General features: G+C 34.3%; 1 protein-coding gene across 1 annotated transcript in view; it reads right to left on the reverse strand.

Moving 5' to 3' along the window:
• l(3)mbn (lethal (3) malignant blood neoplasm) overlaps positions 1–27,295 on the reverse strand; it is a 48,068-nt gene extending 20,773 nt beyond the window's left edge. The window contains exons 1-2 of the mRNA XM_074173940.1: positions 27,149–27,295; positions 6,253–6,373 (exon numbers count right to left, since the gene is read on the reverse strand). Of these exons, the coding sequence (XP_074030041.1) occupies positions 6,253–6,373; positions 27,149–27,166 (139 nt within the window). The 5' untranslated portion in view covers positions 27,167–27,295. The remainder of the gene's footprint in view (positions 1–6,252; positions 6,374–27,148) is intronic.
• Positions 27,296–27,622: the final 327 nt, after the last annotated feature.

Consider the following 27,622-nt stretch of genomic DNA (forward strand, 5'->3'; position numbering starts at 1 on the left):
GAAAAGTTTTCAAAAGCATTATTATTTGGCGGCATAACATCACGAAACCTTTCTATCAAACAATATCCTGTCAAAAATCAATATTAACTCTATAAGCTGGGATGAATGGCACTCATAAAAGGTTTATAAAAGCTTTGTTCAAATGGAAATCGTGAAGCGTGCTGAGGATTTTTGCCTCCCCCATTGTTCAGCATCAGTAATTTGAAGTAGGTGGCATAGAAGGTTAGAATAATAATGAATTGAAAACACTTCCTAAATAATAATTCATTGTTTCGATTTCATTCTGATATTCCTCTCTCACGAAGTATAGAGCGTGGAGCATGTTGAAAGGAATTCAGATGAGAATAAAATCAATAGAGTTCAGAGTTATTTATAGCATATATCAGTCAAATCATTCATTGAATGATGATCAATGAGAACAAAATGATTATGGAGTTTATTTTAAAAATTTCATTTGAAAAAAGATCAGATCTGTGTAGGAGGAATACCAATAACTTTGGATATATTCCTGAGAACCCCCACCTTGGAATCATACTTTGTTCATATTATAGTTATGTTTTCCTCAAGCAAATAAAGTTACAATACTGTTCAAAAGTTCCTCAAGGAGGTAGTTGAAAATAATAGATATGTTTCTAATATCCTAGACTTTTTTAAAATGTATTGTTATTTTCTATGAACTCAAGTATAATATTTAATAACAATAATAATAACCAGACCACCAGACCAAGACGATATTTGTCGTGGAGTTTTCAGCTCCTGGCGAGACAAATATCGTCCGAAAAGAGGAGGAGAAACGGATAAAATATGAGATTTTCTCTTCGAACTCCGCAAACTCTATTCTCTCTGTCAAGCTGGTTGTTCTGATTATTGGAGTCCTTGGTGGAATGATGTCCTCTGTAGGACATCATTCATATATTCCATATATATATATATATATATATATATATATATATATATATATATATATATATATATATATATATATATATATATATATATATACATATGAGCACTAGTAGTACAGGATCTCTTATTATTAATGGTTATATCTCTGAAATAGCACGTATTGGAAGAACGTCGGGTGTTTCTTTCTTGAGTTCGTGTACAATTTGCGTTCTTTTCAGCAGTAATTTTCATTCGCATTTAACAATCCACTATAATATTACTTTTTAGCAGCGTCTTCTTTTACGAATTCTTGAACTGCTGAACATCAGCAAAGCTTAATCTGGAAGTGCCTGTTCTCAAATGTATCAATGAACTTTAACCAGAATTTTGCAAGCCTTTCAATCTGTTCAAGAAAAAGAGAATCATTTTTGTTTATTGACCCCTTGACTGCATTTTATACCCAAAAGGTCAAGAAAAATTTTCCAAATAAATACAGACCAGGTGCGTCATATCATTCTATTGTTTATTTTTGGGTACCTTTGTCTCCAAGTTTATCGGTTTTTATAGATTTATATCGTCTCTAAGCTCTTTTTTTTTAATATACATCACTGACTCACCTAAGATCTTAATGAAGATCTAGGTGAAGGTATTCAAGCAATTCAAACAAAAGAGGAAACTTAATGTATGTGTTTTCTAAACACATACATTAAGTTTTCTCTAAGAAGGTAAATGTGTTTCAATGTCCACAATTCCACTGGCTCCATCAATTAATTTATTAATTGTCGAACTGGATCACATTGTCAACATGAAAATGCTATTTCATATACCTTTCGACCTGTGTTTTGAATAACTTTCATTTTTGTATTTCTATTTTCTGAAAGTGATTGATTAAACAGGGATTTAATGTATGAGAAAGTACTTTTTTATTACGTTACAGGATACACAAAAGGCTGAGAATTATTTCCATATACCTAGTTCCCATATTATAATTTGTGGAATCACAGGAGCCGAAAAATCTGAAGTGTGCTAAACTTAGATCACCAGCTCCAGATACGAGTGTTATAGCCCTGGCAAGAAATGGGTCAACAAAGAACATGAAGAGTATTAAGAAAAGACACCTGGGAATCCATATACGTGAAAACCTTTATGAAGACTTACCTACATGAAAGGATCTGTGCAGGAAATAAGATTGTTGGAATGGAAAAAAAAAGAAAGGAAAAACGTAATGAGCCCTTGAGGTTGCAGTATTTTCTGCAAGTCTGAGAACTCTCAATTCGAAAAAAAAATTAATAATTGGGGACTTCAAGATTTTTATGAATGCAAACTTCTAGAAACTACCGGATATGAAAATTTTTGAAACCTGTCATCCGTTTCTAAATGATGTTATTACAAACAGGTGCACGTAAAACAAAAAAATATAACTTTAACGTCATGACTAAGTAGGGGGAGATCATCGCGTGTAAAACATTTTGTCCTATAATTAAATTATCTGATTGTCCCCATTTTCTTAGTAAGGACATTACTCAATAATACATCTAATGAGAAAAGTATGAGAAAAAATTAAACCAATATCCATAAATTTTTTCGCCATCTGTTTTCTGTATTCAGAACTGTTTGTCGAGATGTCGAGAGAAAGCTTCAAGAAGCACATTTATTGGGGCCAGTTTATAATAGATGGCGATAGATGAGAGTGTGGATGTACACATCTCAGTCTAATAAATTAAGACATTTACATTTGAAGAAAATGTGTTATATTTTTATGTAGCGCTTGATTCCTAAAATTCAAAGAAAAATAGTTTATGATCATCGTTGATTGCGAAACCAACATCAGGTTTGCCACCTTTCGGTTATATTAAGAACTGAAACACGTCATAGGAAAAAATTGTCACGGATGATGGCGCTACTCAAACAATAAACAGCTGATTGGAATAATAAAATTCGAAACATAGCACAAGCCGTCTATGTTCATTGTTTTAGTATTTTTGGGTTTGCTTTGTTTTGAGTTGTTTAACTGTGAATTTATGAGAGAAATTATTATTTAGCTGATAAACCGGTGATTAAATAGAATGAATTATTTTAGTTATTGATCAGCACAAGAAACCACAAGGATTTGTGAAAACAACTCAAAACTTTGGTTTTATTTTAAAAGGGTTGATTGGCAATAGGAAACTTGATTGATTTTTTATTCCTTCAAATAATTGATGTTGTCCACAGATATCTCAAACAGTAAGAGTTTTGAAGTATTTTTTGTCGAAATATTAAATATGAAAATAGCCGACACTTTGAACTGGATTTGACCTTGAATTCGAATAACTTTCCCCAAACGCTAGCGCCACTCATGTCATGAATATTCTGAAAATCCCAACTACAATCATAATTAAAATAGTTTTAACGAAAAAATTACTTCAAATTTCTACCTCTTCAGTTTTACAAAAACGCAACACGTGGAATTGGTCTTTCTATTTACAAAACTACTTCTATGCTCTTTAATTCTTTGGGAAAATGTTCTTCCTGTTTGGCCAATATATAGTTTTGGACAAAAGCCACAAGTCAGCTTATATACTCCTGATCTGTCAGACACCGAAGTTTTGTCTTTATTGTTTTTAATAAATTTACTTAGATTAATAGTTGTTCTGTAAGCTTTGTTTACGCATTCTTTCTTCAAAAAACGGACAATATCATTGGTTTGTTTACCCAATGACAATGTCCTATAACTTACGTTATCGCATCTTGAATTTGGGTAGAGCCAGTACATGGCTGGCTTTTGTAGTTTTTTGGAAAGAATGGAGGTTATAATATCTACCTTATTATCGTTGTTAACCGCGATTTGTTTGAACAAACTCAGCTCTCTCTGGAAATTACTCTCAGACAGTGAAATATTTAATAGTCTGTGGAGCATACTATTGAATGCAGCAACTTTATGCTGGTGGGGGTATGTGGAGGAATTATGTATGATGATATTGTACGATGTTTTGTGGAAAATTACAAATTCATGTTTATTGTTATTTTTCGTAATGGTTAAGTCAAGGAAATTTATTGAATTATTTACCTCCCTCTCAGTGGTGAATTTTATTGGCGGGTGGATGGAATTGGCACATTCCACACACCCTCACCACCATAAAGTTGCTGCATTCAATGGTATGCTTCACAGACTACTGAATATTCCACTGTCTGAGAGTAATTTCCAGAGAGAGCTGAATTTGATGAAACAAATCGCGGTTAACAACGGTCATAAGGTAGATCTTATTGACTCCATTTTTTCCAAAAAACTGCAAAAGCAAGCCATTGACTTGGTCTACCCGAATTCAAGATGCCATAACGTCAGTTATATGACATTGTCATATTTGGGTGAACCAACCAAACCATATTAGCTGTCGTCCCCCAACGAACGACAACTATCAAAAGTGAAAACTTATTCGAGCTAAGGATTAACGAGGTCTTACCTATTAACGTGTAATTCCTAGCACGGGTTGAGCGATAGAAAGTGAAAATAGATCGTTCGGCTTTGCGGTTCGAACCATCGGTTCACACAGATGTCGATTGAGTGAGTAGAGCAACTCACGTCAACCCAACGGGCTACCGTCCTACCAATTGATATATCCAAATAATATTGTTATAAAATTTCAATCTAAATAATGTACATGACGATAAATAATTATGCTTCTTTGAGGAGATATTAGATACAAGCAAAAATTATGGTGTGTTATCATCAGTTAAATCCGATAAATCTTCATCGAATATCCTGGTTGGAGGTTGATTGTTTCAAATTTTCAGAAACGACGAAAAGTAAGATGAATATATCTCAGTTCCATACCACCAATACACGAAGAACTTTGTATGAAGGTATGAAGGTGGTATTTTAAACAAGTCATACACTACAGAGCCTTTCAGGAAATCTAAAGGACGAAGTCGGGAAATCGGAAAAGTCTAGAATTAACCTAATTAAATGTAAGGACTGCAATGCAAAATATTACGGACACACTAAAAGATCTGTTGAAATAAGATACAAGGAACACTTAGCATACCTAAAATATGGAAGACCAGAAAAATCAGCAGTCGCCCATAATGTTTTGCAACAAAACCATTCTATAGACTTTAGCTCATTAAGATTAGCTAGACAAGTTAACAGCAATAGGCATCTAGATGCCTGTTGCTGTTAACTTGGAAATAATTCAACATAATAATATTACGAATAACGATGGTGGATCAATACCTAATAGTTCACTATACAGCTTGTTGAAATAATAATATATTTTTAGTTATCAGATTTAGCTGACTAGTAGATAAGGCAAGATTGTGAAATTAATTTCAAGACAATTAAGACTCAGGTACCTAGCAGAGGTATCTATGGTGATGAATATTACTGGAGTCCTATCCCAACACCAAACCGTTATTTTTAACACCTCGACACGTGTTTCAATCACCAAGTACCTGATCATCTTCAAGAGGAAGATTATCAGATTAACCTGACTAGTAGATAAGGCAATATTGTGAAATTAATTTCAAGACACTCGAGTTGTAGGCACCTAGAATAGGTATCTATGATATAAATGAAGATGATCACTTGGTGATGGAAACACGTGTCGGTTTGGTGTTGGGATAAAGTTTCAGTAATATTCAGTACCACACCGAAGGTTCCGAACAGTGAATCACAACATCATATTCTTAAGGTAATGAATTACCTGATTAATTGAAAATATCTCCGGTGTGCCTGATTAATCAGGTGAGCTATGCATGTATATGATATAGTGAAAAGTGCTTTTCATAGAAAGTTTTGAGGATTGTAGTAAAAAATCAAAAGTAAAAACAATCTTGGGTGTTTAATTAAAGCAACTGTCAATAATTAATGCGATTGTTCCATATTTTTAATACATTACTAGTAGGAGATCATCATGAAAAATGAGAAATAAAACTTTCTATGTTTTTGTAACCAACGTCACTGCAGTTTCGTCCTATAAGAAAATATCCTTATAGGAGGAAATTGCAGTAATGTGAGTTGCAAATACAAGTGTTCAAAAAACATAAAAAGTGTTATTTCTCATTTTCAATATTTTTGTTACTCGCCGGATACATACAACTATAAAAAGTCTTTCGAGAGTTGTCATATAAAATTATACAACAACACTTTGAACAACTCAATTAGGTACACCTAACGCCAATGGCACAGCTACTTGAAAATTATTCATTACTACGCTGCCCAAGGAAATAGACTATAGCAGTCAGGCTTTTCGAATACCTACCTATTGACGAATCGGTTAAGAAATATATATATAATGGTGCTTCTATTTCATATGTGTCACACTGTATATTGCCACATCAAAATTAGGATTATACGTATTTTGTATGTAATAAATTTTTGGACCTCACCTTTTTTTTCATGCCTGTGTTGTTGCCCATCTATTGTGAATCCAAACTCGTACGGTCTTCCCTCATCGCTATCTTTTTGGCATATAATTACAGTCAAGGTGATGATCGTATAAGTGAACACCTTAAACAAACAGAATATGATTTTGTCATGAATTGAAAAGTGAAGGACTTATTACTTCTAATTTATTGCATTGCCCGCAGATACTAAAAACCAATTCGATGAGTATTCGTGAGAATAATTAGGAAATATTTGAGTTTCATTCATGCGTGAAAAATATTGAGAGTTGCTAAAATATTCACATTCACTTTAATAAATATTCATTGTTTCCTGTTTTGAAACTGTTAATTCAAGAGAGGTCGTTTGTTTCAATTGTTAACGAAAAATAGTACAATAAGTGGTTTTACCAATGACATCAATATCATCATTGCTCATAAGCGTCCACTCATAAAAACCCCGCCATTGTGATGTTGGTTCGATCCCAACTATGAGATGTTGGGTTTTCACTGCGTATCGTCATACTCTTGCTAGTATTCTCGCTGAGCTTGCCCAAATTACCATATTTGAGGTTTCTCGTTCATTTGGGGAAAGTTTCAATTGACCTTTGGAGATTATAACCAAAGAAGACCACGGCAAAACCAGGAAACCATCCAAAATATGAAAGTTGGTTACTTAAACCCATCTCAAAAAACATTTTGATCACGAGGATCTTGTCATTGTTTTCCCAATTATCTTAGTTATTCCAATTGAATTTAGCTAAAATGACGTCAATCCGAAATCTTTTGAAGCAAGGGCCTAACTATTCATATTGTTTGACAATATGTATATATTTATATGGAAAAATTCATTTTAGCATTGCTTTTTTATAAAAATGTCTATCAATTAGTATAATAACAGTACACCAGAGTAAAGACACGCCCGAAGAAGCTACTGTATGGCGAAACACGCCATACAATGATGATAAATGAATAATGCTTGAATAATACGAATGAAGGTGTAATTGAATGATACCATATGGTTCATGTAGAAATAACCTTTCGAGCTAGTTCTCGCGAAAAATTTGAGTAGCTGGGGGTAGCAAACTACACTCCCTGCTATTCTATCAACGGATCAATGAGAAGTGGAAACAAGGCAAAACTTGCTGAAATACTGAAAGACCTGATGCCGAACCGAAATGAATTTCCTCACACGCTGTAAGACGACAAGTCTCACGGCGTGACGAGTGTAGTTCCCATCTGGATACTCACATCAAGAATATCTTTTCTTCATTTCATGTACAGCGATCTAACGTTGCTAAGGGGTTTGTCCCTCTTTATCAGTGTCAAAGGTTATACTCGAGAGAAAATAGATGCTGGTATCAGGCCTCAGGATCTACTAATCAAAGATAGGTTCTGATATATGTTTCATGGAGAATTCACTTCCAAGTGGCAGGACGTAGTTTATTTATAATCATTCCTCCCTAATTTTCCCTCAGATAAATCATTCGTCAATTGGGACGACTACTTGAAAAAAGGTGAGAATAAAAATGAGCAGGCAATCAATTCTGTCATCAACTGAATTAGGATCCATTTTCTCCACTGCGAAATGAATGATTGGAAGAGACAGATGAAACACTTACTCTCCATACAATGGACATGGTATCTGCGGGGATGAAGACGGTAGTCGTTCTTGACTATGAAGCTAACGTTGTTTTCTTGGCCGTGTCTTATTTTTCTGCTTTGAAGGATGCCAGTCTGGAAGAGGTGTGGATTCTCTACCGCATAGAAAAACACAGGAGATTCATTCCGGTATATAGTATGGCTGCAGCACTTGGAGATCCAAAGTCCGTGTCTCTGTGTGGGTTTCACGGTCTGATCAGATTCGATACAGTGTCGTTCTTCTGTAGCGAAGGGAAAGCCGTCTTTCTTCAATGCCTAGACCACAGAAAGGATGAGAAAACCAGACTTGCGCATTGGCAAGGAAATATATATTTTCGAATCTCAATTGCCCAATACAGAATGGTCCTCCCACATGATTTCGTTCATCAAACATGTAGAACGTAGTAATTGGCGGACAGGACAGGCCTGAGACCGATCATTACATGGTTCAAAGCCCGATTCTTCAGGTAAGTAGGAAAGGGTTCACTGGAACAATGCATGGGAGCTGCAGTGGTCCGACCGAGATCTCATCTGGAGTGCGACGCAAGAACTCTACAAGTGTGGCTGCAAGACAGTATGTCCCACCAATCGCTAGTATCGGTGAAACCACATCAATTGCATTCCTGCAAAAATTGTATTTTGACAAAACTTTGTCTGAACTTTTTAATAAAAGTTTGTTTCTGATCAACAATTTTTTTACATGTACTTCATACCACACAACAATCAATTTCTTGAACCAGAAGAGGAGGACTTCGAAAGTGCTTTAAAAGAAGCTCAGGAATGATTTGAGCACTATTAAACATATTATCTTCATCTATTTGTTAATAAAAATACATTTTTCGGTGTAATCATTGTCATGATCCTGATATAGGAAGATAGATACTCAATTTGTTGCAAGATTAGGTTAGATTCCTCGCCTTCTTTGGTAGTGTTTCATTCCGGAAAACGTAGGAAATACCATCCATATTACGCAATGTAATCTTGATAGTTTGCACCAACAAAATCACAAATTTCCTGTTGAATCGAATCCCTTGGTCTTGATTTAGACACCGATTGGATATTACCAATTAGACACCAAACATACATGCAATCCTACTAGTCCTTGTTATTTGATTTGAGGTAGTTGTGAGGTAATTAATATAATCATCATTTAGTAGTAAGAATAATTTAGGGAACATGTTATTCATCGCAAAATCCAAAAGGAAAAAATCGAGCATATATAGACTAGAGTGTGGTGACTGTTCAGCAGCTTATACAGGCCAGACAGGCAGAAAGTTCAACATAAGATATCGTGAGTATGTATTATCAGATTAGAAATTAGCGATTTATAGACATCTACAAGAAACAAATCACACAATAAACATGAAAATTCTCTTTATTTGTAATAAAGGAAGGGAGGTAGATTTGTTAGAAGCATTGGAAATGAATATATTGTATAAAAACCCCTACTTCAAAATCCTCAATGACTAACTAGAACTATGCAGCTCTTCCCTTTTAAATTTGTGAATTTCGACAACTAATTTAGAATCTATTGGTAGTTGAAGCAATCCACAAATGGTATTTCTGGATAAAGAGTTGGTTATTTTGCTATTGATAATTCAGGTAATATTTTGTTATTTCAGATACCTATTACAAGTAACAAGAGCACGTCATTGACTCTATCATCTTTGTATATTTAATGATGAAATTTGGAATTTGTCTCTCTTCTATAGACACTTTCACGGAAAGTCAAGAGACTTGACATATTTGATTCCAACAAGAGCGGTACTGTGGCTACTCATCGTTTGAGGTTCAACTCCGTACACCTCGAGTTTCACTGATTTAGGACTCTTCCATTTGGAGAACTGCGTTTGTGTGGAATTAACTTCCAGAGAATGTTTCTTCAAATGACTTTAATCTCCAGCGTTCGAAATTCAATGTGAATCAAAGTCGTACAAACACCGCTCTTAGAGCGCCTTAAGGATTTTTCTATAGTGCTTGTATTTTGTCCTTAAAAAAAAACACATGTTTCGATGAACAAAATCTTTCTCAGGCGTATTCATACTAACTCTAGTATGAATACGCCTGAGGAAGCTATTGTATAATGAAATAAGTGTAACGACGGTTTTGTGAAGTGTTCAGTGAAAATCTTTCAATAAAGAGTTACTTGACTACTTTAGGCCAATTCCATCACATAAATATCTGTGATCTTTATCTTATGATATTGAAATTAGCAATGAATCAATGATTCAGATATCACAATCTGACATTTCAAAATATCTATTGTTTCTTATTTCAAACTTTATGATACCAGTCAGCGATTGTTATTATTCATTTTTATAAAGGAATGGATGAGAGCTGATTTCATGAAGCTAAACAAATGTCAGCACGCATACAAATACATAACTCATGCAAATGCAATTTATCTCTCTTCTTCGCGCAGGATTGTGTGTTAATGCGTTATACAATAAAGATTTATTCATCGCAACGAAAACACTTTCTCAAAGGTCGGCGTGAACATTACTGGAAAATCGTTAGAGAAAATGCCAATCTTTATCGGTTTTACATTCATTAACAAATTTTGAATGACTATGAAATATCAGAATAAAATACTTACTCATAATTTTTTCAATATTTCTTGCAGTTGACACAGATGTAACTGAATACGATATATATATTATACTATTGATTACCAAAACTTTCATTATCTCGTGTATGAAAATTGAAGGTTGCTTATTCTTGAAAAGGATAAAACAATGAAAAATTCAATATTCTCTCCATATCATAGTGATCATCATTAGTCCAACCAATCATTAAAATGAATAATATGATTACTGGCAATGTCTAAGAGGAGAAGGTGTGGTACTCGTGAAGAAAATATCTATTCTCGATGAATATTTCGTTTCAGTAATATACCTAATGCTGAGACAACAAAACAAATCCGGTGGTATTATTTGACAGACATTTTTTATGGAGAGAACAGTGTTTCTTATTAATTTTTGGGTATTTATCTTTCCACAATCATTATGTATTTATGATATACTTTGTTCCTGTGGGAGAAGTTATATAGGTAATATTTTAAGGCCCCTTGATGTATGAAAAAACAAACAAAGTAAATATATAAAGAGAAGACAGGTGATAGAATAACGTAGCATATTCTAAAATTAACTGGTGGTCATGCAATAATTTGGAGTGAAACAAATATTGCCAATGAAGCAAATGAATTTCAAACGTTCGAGCCAGTCTTTATATGGACTGACGCCTATCAGAAAACAACTACTCCCATGGCTAATACCACGAAGGGCGTTGGATTATATCCGACAGGCGTCAGTACAGGAATCTTCACAAAAAATGTCCTGCGTATGCAATTGGCAATACAACTGAAAGAGTTGACTGTCAATTTTGGAACGGGCAGACCGGTTTCGGGCTCATTAGCCACTCGTAAGTGCAAGATAGTGACCATCATCGACCTAAAGTCAATGATATTCCAGAATTGAAAATCGGAATTCTTTCAGAGTATTCCATTCCTCTTCCGAAGTTGGATCGAACATCACAAGATGTCACTCTATCTAGTGGACGAGGTACTAACCAACTGCATATCCGTAGTTTGCCCGATTCCTCTGAATAAGAAAGAAAAATTTTTTCTTCCTTATTCAGAGGAATCGGGCAAACTACGGATATGCAGTTGGTTAATACCTCGTCCCGATTTATACATTGCGAATGTGTTTGAAAATTGAAAAAAAAAACACTAATTGAAGAGCGTCTTTACTGTTTAATCAAAATTTTACAGCTAATGGTAAAGATTTGCATTCTGTTTTATCGCTGGATCGTCCAAAGTCTACTTGATCAAAGTATGCATTTCAAAAGATCTAAAAGCTCTGTATTTCAAAGATAACTCTAGCAAAACATCAAGTGTGCTACATTTTTGGAAAGGTAATTTCAAGCTCTATTGAATTATGCATGAATATGTAGGGTATCTCAATAAAACATAGTTTTCCATCAATAACTGTGGATATCGACGTTGTTCTAAAATGCACATTTTCGAAACACATGCTTCTCAGAAACGAAGACAGATATCGGATATGCGGTTTTCACCATTGAGTTAATCATAAAATTTGACTCTCAGACGCAGACATCACTTCTCATCTATCTAGTTTGAAAACAGGAGGTTCCCTTTAAAATGTCCGATTTGAGCCACACTGTACACATGTTCATACATAGTGCAAAAATTCGAGATCTTTCGCGCATATTTTGTTGAAATCTTCAATTTACAAACCATGAACATATTTCTCACGAACTCTTCGGAAACAGTGGCCAGGGTTCGGTAATTGTAGAAATTTCGCTATTTCTTTCGCCATGGTGCCAAATTTATTTATCCCCACAGGCTATTTCGTACATTTGCTATTTTTGTAATTTAGAAAAAAACGGTATCATTTGGGCATGGTCGAAGTTTCACATATTTTTTGTAACTAACAAGGTATTTTCGAAACAAGAATTTACCTTGGCTTTCATTTTCCAATCCATAAAGTTTCTGTAAGCGATTTCATATTTTTCTCTTGATGTGCTTGGTAGCAAATTATTGCAAACATCTATTGCTTTCTGAACAATTTCTGGAGGTGTAATTTCCAACTCTACATCTTCGTATTCCATTATATTCAATATTTAATAAATCTGAACTGTTTATACTGTAACAATCAACAATAAAACTATTTTCCTTGAGTAAGTTGACAGCAATAATTATGCAGTGCTTCGGTTTTGTTGTTATGGAAACGCCGACAATGGGCTACTTGGATATTGCACGCGAATCGTCGGTGTAGCGTTGTCAACATGAAGAACGTGTCATATCAATCTAACATGTAACAATTTATGAGTGACTTGCGTTATCGTGATAACAGTGAGACATTATTTCTCACTGTAATGGCGGATATTTCTCACTGCGTAAGAAATCTTTCGTTTTGAACGTATGAAATCGATGAGAGAAGTGGCATATTGTATGAAATACGTAGAAAAAATATCTTTTTCTAGTGTCACATTGTATAGCTTCCGTAGATAACAGTGAGAAATAATTTCTCACTGTTATCATGATAAGCCAAGTCAGTCATTAATTGTTACATGTGTTAGGAATCACACTTTAAACGGTTAGACCTCGTTGGTCCTTAGATCGCATAAGTTCCTCAACTTCTGAGAGTTGTCGTTGGTATGGGGGTGACAGCTGATTAACGGATAAACAGATAAACAGACAGATGTCAGATTCATATAACATGTTCTCCATGTTGACAACGCTACATGACGATTCGCGTGCAATATCCAAGTAACCTATTTTCGGCGTTTCCATAACAAATTCGAAGCACTGCATAATAATTGCTGTCAACTTATCCAACGAAAATAGTTTTATTGTTGATTGTTATAGTATAAACAGTTCAGATTTATTAAATATTGAATATAATGGAATACGAAGATTAAGAGTTGGAAAATACATCTCCAGAACCAGGTAGGATGGACTACACCCTACCAAAAGCATTCCGACCAATTAGTCTCACATCGTTTTATGGAGAGGCTATGTGAGCGGTATATAAGAGATGAAGTACTTGTTAACAACCCACTTCATCCAAATCAGCATGCATATACCCCGGGAAGGTCTACTGATTCAGCCCTTCATCATGTGGTTGGCAGAATCGAGAGATCAATGGAATCCACCCTGGGTATATTCATAGATATCGAGGGAGCATTTGATAAAACAACCTTTCCAACAATTACCCAGCAACTACACTCCAGGAATGTACCCCTGGTAGTAGGTAAATGGATACTCCAGATGCTCTCTAGCAGAGCAATAAGTATTAATGTAGAAGACATCACAGTGAAAGGACTGGTCATGAGGGGATGTCCACAGGGAGGGGTCTTATCACCCCTTCTCTGGAACATGGTTCTGGATACCCTAATTAATCACCTTAACAAAAATGGATTCTACACAATTGCATACGCAGATGACATAGTTATCTTGCAGACCGGCAAATTTGTAAACACACTGTGCGATAGTGCGCAGGATGGGCTCAAATTAATAGAAACATGGTGTAAGGAACACTCACTGTCGATCAATCCTAAGAAGACTGAAATGGTCCTTTTCATCAGGAAAATAAGTTTAACTGGCTTAAAACCTCCCGAAATCTTCAAAAGCAAAGTAAACTTCTCTGAAGAGGTGAAATACCTTGGTACTATCCTCGACAAGAAGCTAACATGGAACTCTCATCTACAGAGTAGAGCAAAAAGAGCATACGTGGCTTATGAGCAATGTCGGAGGACAGTGGGATGCGCATGGGGTCTTTCACCCCATACGTTAACATAGGTCTTATTATTGCAGTGTAGATACAGGTGACCACATGGATCTACAATGCAATAATAAGACCTATGTTAACGTATGGAACCATTGCATGGGGACCGAAAGTTCTACAAGCAACGGCCATCCAAAAATTATATTGAATACAGCGACTGGCTTGTTTAAACATCACAGGAGCCATGAGAACAACACCAACCGCGGCAATGGAATTAATCACGGGTCTGACCCCTCTGGATCTGTACGTTAAGGAGGTTGCGTTAATGGCCATGGTACGATTGCGCACGGCTGGTGTGAACCTCGAAGTAGGAATGGGTCAATTGAGGCTGGGCCTATGGCGTGAAGCGCTCACTGCGTAACATCTGCTGCAGGCAACAAGTGATGCAATTGAACCCAGATTTGTGTTAATAAACCCTACAAATTAGGCAGAACACAGAGTCAGATGCTACAAATGCAATACAGATTTATACAGACGGCTCAAAAACCAAAGAAGGCTCAAGATGTGGAGTGGACTCCAGGTCACTAAGCCTAAGGATTAAGTGGGGAATGGGAAGAAATACCAGCGTGGTCCAAACAGAACTGGCTGGTATCTCAATCGCCACAAAAGAAATAACCAAGAAAGGAATTTCTGGCAAAAACATAACAATCTGCACTGATAGCAGACAAGCACTAGTAGCCTTGAACAGACAGCGTGTCATCTCAGAGCTAGTAATAGATTGCCACCAAGATTTAGCCAAAGCTTCGGTAGATAATAACATTATCCTGAGGTGGGTTAAAGGGCACGACAAGAGTGAAGGCAATCGCATTGCCGACTCTTTAGCCAAGGAAGCGGCTGGACCAAGAGTTTTAGGACCCAGTGACACCCCCGGCCTGATGACTTCGACAATTGCGGAACTAGTCAAATGTTACACCCATGCTCAATCCTTAAAGAGATGGAATGAAATCAAAGGATGTAATTTTGCCAGGATCACCTTGGGCGATCCTGGCAAGCTGGCGCCGAAGAAATATCTGGCGATGACCAGGAAAACTCTACGCCTTACAGTAGGATTTCTGACTGGCCACTGTCAACTAAGGAAACACCTCCATAATATGGGGCTAGTGGACACACCTCTATGCAGGATGTTGAACAGGAAGATGAGACTGTCAGGCATCTGTGCGAGTGCCCGGAGTTATCGTCAATAAGAGAGTGTGTGTTCGGCGAGTCTTGGCCTACACCTACCGATATAAAGGAGATGTCTCCCAGCGGCCTGTCCACCTTTCTGGAAAGGACAGGATGGATGATTACCTAGGAGGACAACTTCTTGGGAGGATGTACAATGGGTCACATGTGGCCTAAGTGCGTGGGCTTACACTCGCCCTCCCTACTCTATAGATACACCTCCAGAAATTGTTCAGAAAGCAATAGATGTTTGCAATATTTTGCTACCCAGCACATCAAGAGAAATATGAAATCGCTTACAGAAACTTTATGGACTGGAAAATGAAAGCCAAGGTAAATTCTTGTTCCGAAAATACCTTGTTAGTTTATTTTGAAGAGTTGTCAAGAAGATTGAAATCATCAACATTATGGTCTCAGTACTTGATGCTGAGGAGTAGGTACCTTAACTATTAAAAACTGTGTTGATATATGAAAATACGTAAAACTATGTGCATTTTCAAAACGCAAATCTGAAAAATATGCTCCAAAACAGTAAAACTCATTAACTTCTGAAGAAATTCAATAATTTTCAAAAGATGTACCTGATGAAAAGTATTTGCTGATGAAGGTATGAATTGAAAATTTTTAAATTGTTATCGAAAAATGAATGTTTGGTTTTGATTTCAGGCTGCTTCATCTATTGGCCTTACAGGGGCATGCCGTTGTGATGAACTTCGAAAATTAAAAAATGATGACATGGAAGATCTTAATTCGGCCCTTTTAATAAAATTACCCGATACTAAAACCAAGGTTTCTAGAAATTTCATAGTCACAGGGAAATTCTACCAAATTTACAAAAAATATGTGAAGCTTCGACCATGCACAAATGCAACACGTTTTTTTTTAATTACAAAAATAGCAAATGTACGAAACAGCCTGTGGGGATAAATAAATTTGGCATCATGGCGAAAGAAATAGTGAAATTTTTGCAATTACCAAACCCTGAATTATATACTGGCCACTGTTTCAGAAGATCATCTGCGACTATTTTAGTTGATGCAGGGGCAGATCTTTCAACTTTAAAAGCCATGGGGGTTGGAAATCCTGCAATGTTGCTGAATCTTATATCGACAACTCCATAGCTAACAAAATGAAAATTTCAAAAAGTATAGTACAATCCATTGAACCGCCAGCGCCATTAGTACCTGAACACAACAATGCTGTGGAAGCTCAGTACGTTTCCCCATCAACTTCAACTTCGACTTTGACCGCAGCTAATATTTCAATTACCGAAAACATGTTGAAACAAAGCAACCTACCAGGATTAGCTTTACAAAAGTGTTAAAATATAACTGTTAATTATTACTATTATAAATCTCATATATAAAAATGGATGTTTGTTGGTTGGTTGGTTTGGTAAGTGATAAACTTCTACATCGCTCAACCGATCGTGATGAAACTTGACATGTATAAGTAATTTTTCATTGAGAAGATTTATAGGCTATCAATTTTTATGTAACTCGCTGCAGAACAATTTTTTGAATGCACTGTTCTATAACGCCGCGCACGCCTAAGTTCGTTGATTCTGATTCTGTCAAAACATTGGAAAAGCAGCGATACAGCAACATAGTACTAGTAAAATATGAAAATGAGTTAATGACATACAAGTATTATTATATATGTATTTTAATTTTCAATATTTGAAAACAACGCAACCGTAGAAAAAATACAGTGTACAATGCGTGAGAAAATGACATATTTCTCACTCGCCTGATTCTGCGCTCGTGAGAAATATGATGTCGTTTTTGTCACTTGTTGTACAATATACTATTGAGCTAGTATCAATTCATTTCAAAGTGCTGACATCATCAGCTGCGTCACTTGGGTTTTTTTCAGCTCCTCCACGAATGAAATGCTGGAATGTATAGGGTCTCATTTTGATAGCACTCGTTATCTGATATTATTCACATTCATTACATTATACAATTATCATCGGGACCAACCCTATACTACAGATACATTTTAGTTTTTATTTTTACCACTGTTATATATCTTGTACCCTCTAGGTTAAAGAAATTATATCAATTGGTTATAGTTTCCTCAAGCCTTTTTAGGCCGAAATGCCGCAACAAATGCAAACAATATATTTATGATAAATGTATATGTATATGTATATTCATGAAAGTAGTATTTCACGGAAATAAATGTTCTGCTCTGTTCTGTTCATTAATTGTTCGTCAAGAGTGCCGTAGGTAGAGAGTTCTTGACAAAATTTTTCACATGGAAAAGGTGTCTAAGTGATCATAGCAGGTATATTCTATACATCTTGATATATACCATTGAATGTGACATTATTTTATTCTTTTGACGTCTGTCAAAGGAATAATACCAGCGTTCATCTGAGTTGCTTTTTACAAATGATTTTTTTTTAGTTTTTGAGAATGGAAAGAGATTACTTTTCGAAATGTTCGATGTTTTGAAGATGCTGAGAATTGAAATCTAATTTCTTCAGTAATTTATTTGATTTGTGAATGAAAATTACTGATCTCTAATTGAAATCTTTAGTGGTTTATATTACCCAGTAACTTTTTGGCCTGAACTTTTCAGTTTACCCTTCAATACACTATAGCAGATTTTCTATCGATTCAGTTTCATTTATTTTTCGTATGGTGGAAGGTTGAAAATCCAAAAAACATCAAGAAAAAACTTCGCTGAAGATCTGTTGAAGTCAATCAATCAAATAAAAATAACAGCTCTCTGTGTTCAGAGATTGAAGTGGGAGATTTTTAATGGTGTAGGAATCAATTCTCAGATACAACAGAAACAATTTAGTGATCTGATGAAACCAAACAAATGTTTTCAATCGCTATACCTTTTCATTGAATTCATCACTTTTCACGCCCAGGCTACTTATTTGATGTAATTGGTAATAAATATATAGAATTACCTATATCATCAATTTCCATTATTTCCAACGCTGATAATGAGTCCTTTTTTCTTTGATTCAAGTCCGGTTATTTACCATAATCGCGTAAATCTATTAAACAAGCTTTCTCACAAATCAACACGATGTCACGAAATGAATATACATATATCTTTACGTACAAATTGCATTTTCTGTGAAATAGACGATCGATGATAAGTAATTCTTTTTTAAAATATCGCTAAACATCCACGTGTAAACGAAACTATAAGAGTGATTATATTAACGATATTCAGATTCTGGCGGGAAATTAATGTTTTATTTTTCCTCGCCAGAACAAAAATGATGTCTCTCGACTCTAACCTAGTTAGCAAAACGCACGTCGAGGGACATCATTTTTATTATTAATAATAATAATAATAATAATATCGTCTTTATTATGTAGAGATTACAAATTATTACATAATTCGAAGGAATAATATAATAAAATCTCTTTCTTGCTCATCTAGATGCTCATGAGAGTTGCTGATGCTCATCTAGAGTTGATAATACCATGTGGCCCTATAAATTACGAAATTAAAAATAATACTATCTAAAAAACCAGACATTACTAAGTTTGTTCGACCAATATTTCCCTACATTATTCACTGTGCATATAGTAAGCATTCTTTTATAAACTTTTTAACTGCTCTCAAATTTGAGTCCCTGTACTGAATAGGGATAGAATTGAAATTTTTAATAGCAGTATAGGTAAAGCTCCTCTGGAATGTAGCTGTCGTATTATGTGGCATCGTGAGTAAGCCCTTGACCCATACATTAAAAGGAAGGTGTATAAGATCTAGGAAGTAATCTCCTTCAATTATTATCATTTTCATTTCTCATCATTTTATAAACATACATGGATAGATGAAGTCGTCTACGATTTTTCATATTGAGCCATTCTAACTCTCTTCATTTTTGAGATACGTGGTCATACCGACGTAATCCGTAAATGAATCGTACCCAAAAATTTTGAACCTTTTGAATCTTATATTTAAATTCGTTATCAAGACAAGGACCATAAAAAAATCACAATATAGGTAAACTGTCAGAGAACAAGGGTTTCACACAGAGTCTTACGCAAATTTACATTGAGAATAAACCGGTTGCTGTAAAGAGTTTTCAGTGAAGTGAATTTTTTTTTTAAGAATTCTATTTACATGAGATTTGAAACAGAGATCGTTGTCTATTCTTAAACCCAAGCTTTTCGCCGATTCAACGGCCATTAATGGTAGATCATTGATAGCAATTGCCAAATTTATATGTATGAAATCGTATTGAGTTTTTGGTGAGAAAATTAATATTTAATTTCAAGTTATGAGAGGCACTTTTTTGAATATAAGTTCAAGATCATCATTCAGCAAATTCTGTGCTTCGTTCAGGTTTTATTTAGGAAAACTAATTAATAACTGTGTATCATCGACATATGTCTGAACATTGCAAGCGGTTATGGATGGATAGTGGACCGAGAATACTTCCTTGTAGTACTCCCGCTTTAATTTCAACGTAGCCAGAGTTTCTTTCATTTGGTACTATCTTCTGCTTTCGATTCTTTAGATATGACTTAATCGTTTCAAGTGAACTATCAGAAAAACCGTAATATTTAAATTTAGCGTATAAGAGACTATGATTGATAGTATCAAATGCTTTGGAAAAATCTAAAAGTGTTAACACACTAATGTTTCTTTCATCCAAATTAGCAATCACTGTATCTAGAACCTGAATGAGAAAATTAGATGTACTCATTTTTTTCTGGAATCCAGTTTGACATAAGGGAATTAGTGAATTGATTCGAACATATTCTAAAATCTGGGAAGACATAACTTTTTCTATCACTTTTGGTCTGTTGAGGGAAAAGTTTTTCAATAGATTAATGATATCAAGTTGACTCCTCAAGGGATAGACTTCTCTTTTAATTCTTAAATGGTAAGGAGAATTATGCTAAAAGGTAAAACACGTTTAGAAAGCAAGACTTGTCCCAAAAAATACAACAAGAAACAAGAAGTAATGTACCCAGTAGTCAAATATCGGTAATAGTTTACTGTTAGACTTTCAATTCTTATATCTGTAATTTTTCATTCTTTCATAGCTCCTTCTCTTAAATAATATTTCTTAAAGTTGCTGTGTATTGAAAGCAAAAAATTGTTCTTCAAAATTTAACTGTTTCAACTATTTAACTATTTGAAATATGGTATGAACTAACGGTAACCTGTTGTCGCCTCCTCATGAACGTCAATCCTAAGAAGTCGAAACTAGTGCGATATGAAGATTAACGATATCTCATCGTTTAACGTACGATTTTTAATAATCGAATGAACTGTGAAAATAATTTCATCCTTCTCGAAATGAAATGTACAAAAGAAGGTAGCAAAGTGAAATTTGTTTTTGAAGAGAGAAATGCAAATTTTTATTCAGTTTGAGATATGATGTTGACCTCATAGATATATTATTCTTTTACTGGTTTGGATGGTGAATGTGACATCAGTAGATTATGATAATTTTTTTTATTTGCTACTAATTCATTGTGACCTAATATTGCTTTTTGATATTGCTGTATCACGGGATGAATTCAGGTTCATTTAATTGAAAGATTATAATGAATTTCACTACGATTATCAATATCTGACTTATTTTCATATTGTTTTCTTTAAATTTTAGTTTAGCTATGTCTATGAGAATTGTCTCATAGACAATCTGAATGCAGTAAACTCAAAAACTACCAAAGGAATTCTCATACGGTTATAACCAATGAACGGGGTAATTGTAGAGGAATATTTATGTGTGAAACTCTAAATGTCTTGTGTGAATTGGGAGAAATATAACGATGTAATTCCTGCGAAGTCGGGCGGAGGTGCTACCCGTGCGAAGCAGGGAATGTTTCACCAAAAACGCAACCTAGTCCCTTTATATTATTTTTTTTTATATATCTACTGAAAAGTTCGTCGGTCGATAGCCAAGCGGTTCGGCGTGGGTGCTTTGTTTACTCACTCGAATTGACTGCCGTGTTGGTCGGTGGTTCAAGCCCTAGTCTGAACGATCGATCTTCACTTGCTATCGTCCAACCCGTGTTAGGAATCACACGTTAAAAGGTAAGACCTCGCTAATCCTTAGCTCGTACAAGTTTCGACTTCTGAGGGTTGTCGTTCGTAGGGGTGCGACAGCTGGTTAACGGAAAAACAGAGACAGAGACAGATATGTTTATCTTTTAAGGATAGTTATCGACGGGGAAAATAAATTCAAGCTGCCTGACAAACCGATGCGACAAGGTCGTTTTTTTATCGATATTCTTTGGGTTTTTTCACCTTCCATAATCTGGAAAAGATAAAAATTGAAATGGAAAACTTTATACACGTGTGTAAGAAGGGCACACTTTTTAGTTCACCCAGTAAAGTCAAATTACTTTTCACAAAAAAAAGTTGTATTCATCAGTAACTTGTCGTATTTAATAATTTCGCCGTTCAAAAAAGAACTAAGAAATTATATAGATACACTTCTCTTCTTATATAATAATATACGCTGATTATGTTTACGTCTCATTGGCAATCATTCTTGTCTTGTTCCTTACAACTTGATGTTTAGCGTCTGATTTTACACGCTTTATGTAAGCTTCATCTGTATATATGTATGTATGTATGTATGTATATATGTATGTATGTATGTATGTATGTATGTATGTATGTATGTATGTATGTTTGTTTGTTTGTTTGTATGTTTGTTTGTAACTCTCAATCTCGGGATCTGTATTGACAGAATTATCGGCATTATTGTTTGATCTCTTGGCGATCAGATGGCGCTGTATATAACCTCATTGATATTTTTGTTTGAAGGTGATTGACAATGTTTCATGATGAATTTCAGTAGTTCAAACTTCTATTGTCTACTATATAAAATTATTTGAAATCCCTGAAACAACTAAAAAAGAAGAATTAAAAATGGATAGCTAAAAATAACAATTATAAAAAGCAAAATAAACCTGAAATGAAATAATAGTGAAATGAATACAAGTAAAATAAAACAATTGAACAAAAATAAATAAAAATAAAGAAATGAAAAAAGAAAATAAAAATAATAAAAAGTTGAGAGATTCCATGTCACGTTTGTTCACGACGTTTCGACTGTTAGTATCTACAATCGTCTTCGGGTGATGACTGGACTGATTCCTCCGAGAGATGACTATTTATAGGTCATTCGAGTACTTTCACTTATCCCCGCTTTCCATTTTTCGCTTCACTGGTTCCGTGGAAGATGACATACCCTGTGAGTGCGGAAAATCCTATATTGGTGAAACTAAGAGGCCATTGAATGTTCGCATTGCCGAGCACAACAAACACACACAGCGAGGGGAAACCAGCAAATCAGGAATAGCAGACCATGTTTGGACCCATCAACACAACATCGAGTGATCCCAAGCTGAGATCTTGCACAGAGAGGAACATTGATTCAGGAGAAATTCAAGGAAGCCGCTTACATGTTGTCCAACAACGTATTCAGCCAAGCCAGCGTAGAAATACGCAACATATGGAAACCCATCATCAAGTGAAAAATGGCCAACTCCCGCCAAACGGTCATCTCCTACGGAACCAGTAAAGCGGAAAATGGAAAGCGGGGATAAGTGAAAGTACTCGAACGACCTATAAATAGTCATCTCTCGGAGGAATCAGTCCAGTCATCACCCGAAGATGATTGTCGATACTAACAATCGAAAAGTCGTGAACTAACGTAACTTGGAATCTTTCAACTTTTTATTATTTTCATTTTCTTTTTTCATTTCTTTATTTTTATTCATTTTTGTTCAATTGTTCTATTTTACTTGTATTTATTTCACTATTATTTCATTTCAGGTTTATTTTGCTTTTTATAATTGTTATTTTTAGATATCCATTTTTAATTCTTCTTTTTTAGTTGTTTCAGGGATTTCAAATAATTTTATATAGTAGACAATGGAAGTCCGAACTAGTGAAATTTCTCATTGATATTTCTTGATCTATTCGCAGGCAGATGGCGCTGTACGTAATTATCAATTATTGCTTGATCTGTTTGCGGGCAGATGGCGCTGTACTTAACTATCAATTATTGCTTGAGCTATTCGCGGGCAGATGCCGCTATACGTAACCTTCTTGATAGGTTGTTCAAAAGAAAATCAAAATAAAGAACATATTTTAAAAATTATTAGTGTTAGCGAAATTTTGTACTACAGATGAAATATTTAAATATTCACAATTACCCATGATTCAGTACAGAAAAAAGTTTTGAACGAAACGGAAGATACATTTCAAAATCTAATTCGATTATTCGAAAGCAAACCAGAATATGGATTTCAACAATGTAAACTTATTCGTAAATTGTACACCTAAAAAATTCGGTTACTCAAATATTTAATAAAATCGAAAAATTAGAATTAAGGTGCTTGACATACATATCAAATAAAAATATTGATTTGAAAAATAAAATTAGTCACTGAAAAAATATTTTTAGTCCATTAATATTTTGAATGAAACTTCAAATCAAAACATCAAGACTGAATTGTTTTTTGAAATTGTTACTGCGAATTTTCTCTTTACTTCGAAACAAATTTTACAACTGTCCGCCCTCTGTTGGAGACTTACTGCATCTCAGTATTACCATAGAATTTGAGACCTCAAAGATTTATAATACTAGGGACTAGAACTTGAAAAAATATTTTTGACAGTAAATCGGACTAAAAAGTGAAAAATAAATATAGTTTAAAAAAACTAAAAAACACGCTTTTAAATAACATCGAACTAAAAAAGTGAAAATATTTTTTTAAATAAGCTTAAAACAATAACGAACGAAAAATACTAGTATTATTTGTTCGTTATTGTTTAAAGCTTATTTAAAAAAATATTTTTTAACTTTTCAGTTCGATGTTCTTTAAAAGCGTCTTTTTTAGTTTTTTTAAACTATATTTATTCGAAATGTGTTCTGACAATTTTGATTGTCTATTATCTATTTCTGATAAAATCTCCATGTTCACTTCACGCACTTTTGATGGTCTCGAAGTTTCACAAATACAACTTTTACCACAAGATCAAGGTATCTTATAAATGCCATTTTTCGTTTTTTTCTGTGTTGTTGGGTTTTGTATATGTGAGTATTGATCTCAGTGAATTTTTTGTTTTGTAAGTTATAACGTTAGTTATGAAAGGTGTCGGTGGTTGTTGACTCGATAATTGTTCAGTTGGTGTTAGTTGAATATGTAAAGTTGTTTGTAGAACCTTGAGGAAAAAAATGAAAGTGGCGCAATAGCAACAGACTGATATCAAAAATCACCTTCTACAACATCGAATCAAAGTCAATCAACAAAATTGACATATTTCACATTTTAAAACTCCTTTGTCATTCGTTGAGGAAGTTTAGGAATGAAGAGAATCGGCGAAAAGAAAACTGCTAATATACTTACATATTATCCAATTCTGAAGACATGCAGATAAACAACTGGTTTATGTAACCCTATCCAAAAAAATATTTTTCGGTTGCAACGTATGATATACTGAAGACGTTTCAAAAATGTTTACGTTCTAGGCCTTCCTCTACTATAAACTTCATTATAATGAGTTTATTCATATCTCTTCAGTTCTCATATCCATGTTATGCAGCCATAATCATTATTCTATGAATTCACTTGCTGTGAATTTGATATTATTGAACATTGAACTTCGTTTTTTGGGTCAAATCATCCTCACTGTGAATAATAAATTAACCTATCTCAATAATACTAATCTATTCGTATCCAACTCAGTGAATAATTCAAAAACAGTTTTTTACTAATATGAAGGTAATCTATTATTACATTCACATATAAGTGTTTTCTCATGTTTTGACTGTGGTATTAGTTATTCATTTTTTCTCAGTATCACATTCATTCATCTATCAATTTCCATTTTTTCTTTGAAATAAGCTATTTCCTATACTATTTGTATACTTAATGATAAATGTGTTGTTTTAAAAAACCTGAAATTCATTATAGGGGATGAAAACAAATATTGAATACTTATTTATACCTTTCGGTTAGAGTTGCACCTAAGTATGTGTAGAAAGCATGAAGGAGTATTAATCTAAATTTCCAACTTATTCAATTGGAAATCCAGAGTTTGTCTAATAAATCAGGTAGTTTTTTCATTTATAGGTATGTATCTCATTGGAGAGCTCTGGCATATAAAGTTAAAACTACCTCGCCAGAAAAGGAAAAAACAAACCCTTAGAAAAATCTGGTATTCTCAAAGTGAGGTGAATCTCTATTGAAACATCGTTGTTTATTCAGCATCTCATGGAATAGTTTTGATTCGTAGTTGATTAAACAAAAGTTGTGGTAATATTAGTTGATGATAAAGTATATTGTCAAGTTCATAATTCAATAGTTTGTAGTTTCTGATACAAAATAACTGTTTCATTAAAAATACCATATTATGGGACCAAGGCTTTCATTAAGCGGGCTAGCATTGAAACTAGAAGTAAGCCGCAAAATAACGAAAATGTATGAATTCATCAGACAGTGTGAAGTATTTCGAGATGAAATTTCAACACATTCATATCTATCAATGTACCTACACAGTAGATTATGGTAAATGTCTGCCGGAAAAGAACTACTTCCCCGGCTAATACCACGCTGGATATGGAATTATATCTGACAGATACTTATGGAAGATTCCTCACATCTCATCAGTGTGGGACAAATCCGACCCAAACAGCATTGTACCTAGGACTCGATTAATTTCAACGAGGCTCGACTGCATATATAAAACCTTCGTCAAAGAGAAAGATTTTCACAAGAAAAAAGTTACTTACAAAAACACTTTCATTATTGTAAAAATATTACTAGGGTTATAAAAAGAAATACAGTTAATCATAATGCCAAAAACGTTAAAGAGTTTTTTGTGGGAGAACCCGAAATTCGCAAGATCCTTCAAATCACCAACGACGAAAATTCCTCCATCGAACCTTTGTCATAGAGGAAGATATTCACAAGAAAAAAGGTAACTTACAAACCAAAACACTTTTATCATCGTGAAAATTTTGCTACAGCCATGAGAAGAAATAATGGTAATCAAAATGCCAACAATGTAAAATATTTTTTGTGAGAGTTCTAGAAATCACCAACGACGAAAATTCCTCTACTGATCTTGAAAATTATAATGGCACTAAAGTTATGACGATAAGTGGAAAAAGAATGGCTTGTGTTGGCATAGGGGGTAAAATATCATGCCAAATAGAAGAAACTCATCAAAACATACGTATTTGCAAAGTTTTTCATGCTCTTGAGTGCCCATTGAAAGATTGAACGAAAGGGATTGAAAAATCTGTCAAAATCTGTTTTCCCTTGATCAGCTGTTGCACCCCTATAAGCAACAATCCCTAAAGTCGAAACTTCTACGAGCTAAAGATCAACTGGATCTTGTCTTTTAACCTGCGATTCTTAGAACGTTAAAAGTTTATAGCAATGTACATTTCAAATAAATGCAATGTTGAATAAAACTAGCGAATAAAACTTCAGCCATTACTCCATTTTGTGAACCAAAAAAACAATATTTATGTTTGAAACAATTTTAAGCAACCTCTATGAGTACATTGAATCATCAATTTTCAATAATTGATTATCGTATCGGCTTGTAGATATGTTTCGCCCACCCATATACTTCAACACATTGAAAAAACCTTGGGAATCAATTGTTGGTTGTCAATCCGCAAGATATATGAATTACTCAAACAAATTTTATTCTTATATTGAACATTTCAGGCCAAGATCATATAGCGTAAGTGAACGGTAATGAGATAATAGATTTCTTACAATAGTAAACATATTGATTTGTTTTTTTATATGCATGAAACTCACTTGCAAGAAGGACTTCATTTCTATCAACTGTATCCCAAAGGCGAAGATTGGATATATCACTCAACACTCAATCACCAATAAACACATTTAAGGCAGTGTCTTTTCCGTCCTGTCTATCAAACAATATCATCAGGTGTACATCCACTTTCATCTTTTATATGATTCTCCCGCCATAATAGAGGGGTATATAAATGTACGTGAGGCTACCTGAAGTTTGTTTAGGTTTGTGTGACATATTCAATTTCTCAATGATCTTGCACTTTTTCAATAACTCTGATTTTGGTTTCGTATTTTTGTATTTTTTCATTATATTTTGTTTATACCTATATGGTTTATTTTCAAACGAGAACACTGATAAAATAATTAGTTTTTTTGACAATATGGCTAATTTATATATGGGAGAAAAATGGTCCGCATTGGAAGTGAATACTGAAAATTATCTGGCAGTCATGAAAGACTGGTTTGATTATAGAA

The sequence above is a fragment of the Leptinotarsa decemlineata genome, unplaced genomic scaffold, assembly GCF_025532065.1.
Source record: "Leptinotarsa decemlineata unplaced genomic scaffold, Ldec_3_MD MMD2_tig00000505_RagTag_RagTag, whole genome shotgun sequence".
In the NCBI taxonomy this organism is placed as follows: domain Eukaryota; kingdom Metazoa; phylum Arthropoda; class Insecta; order Coleoptera; family Chrysomelidae; genus Leptinotarsa; species Leptinotarsa decemlineata.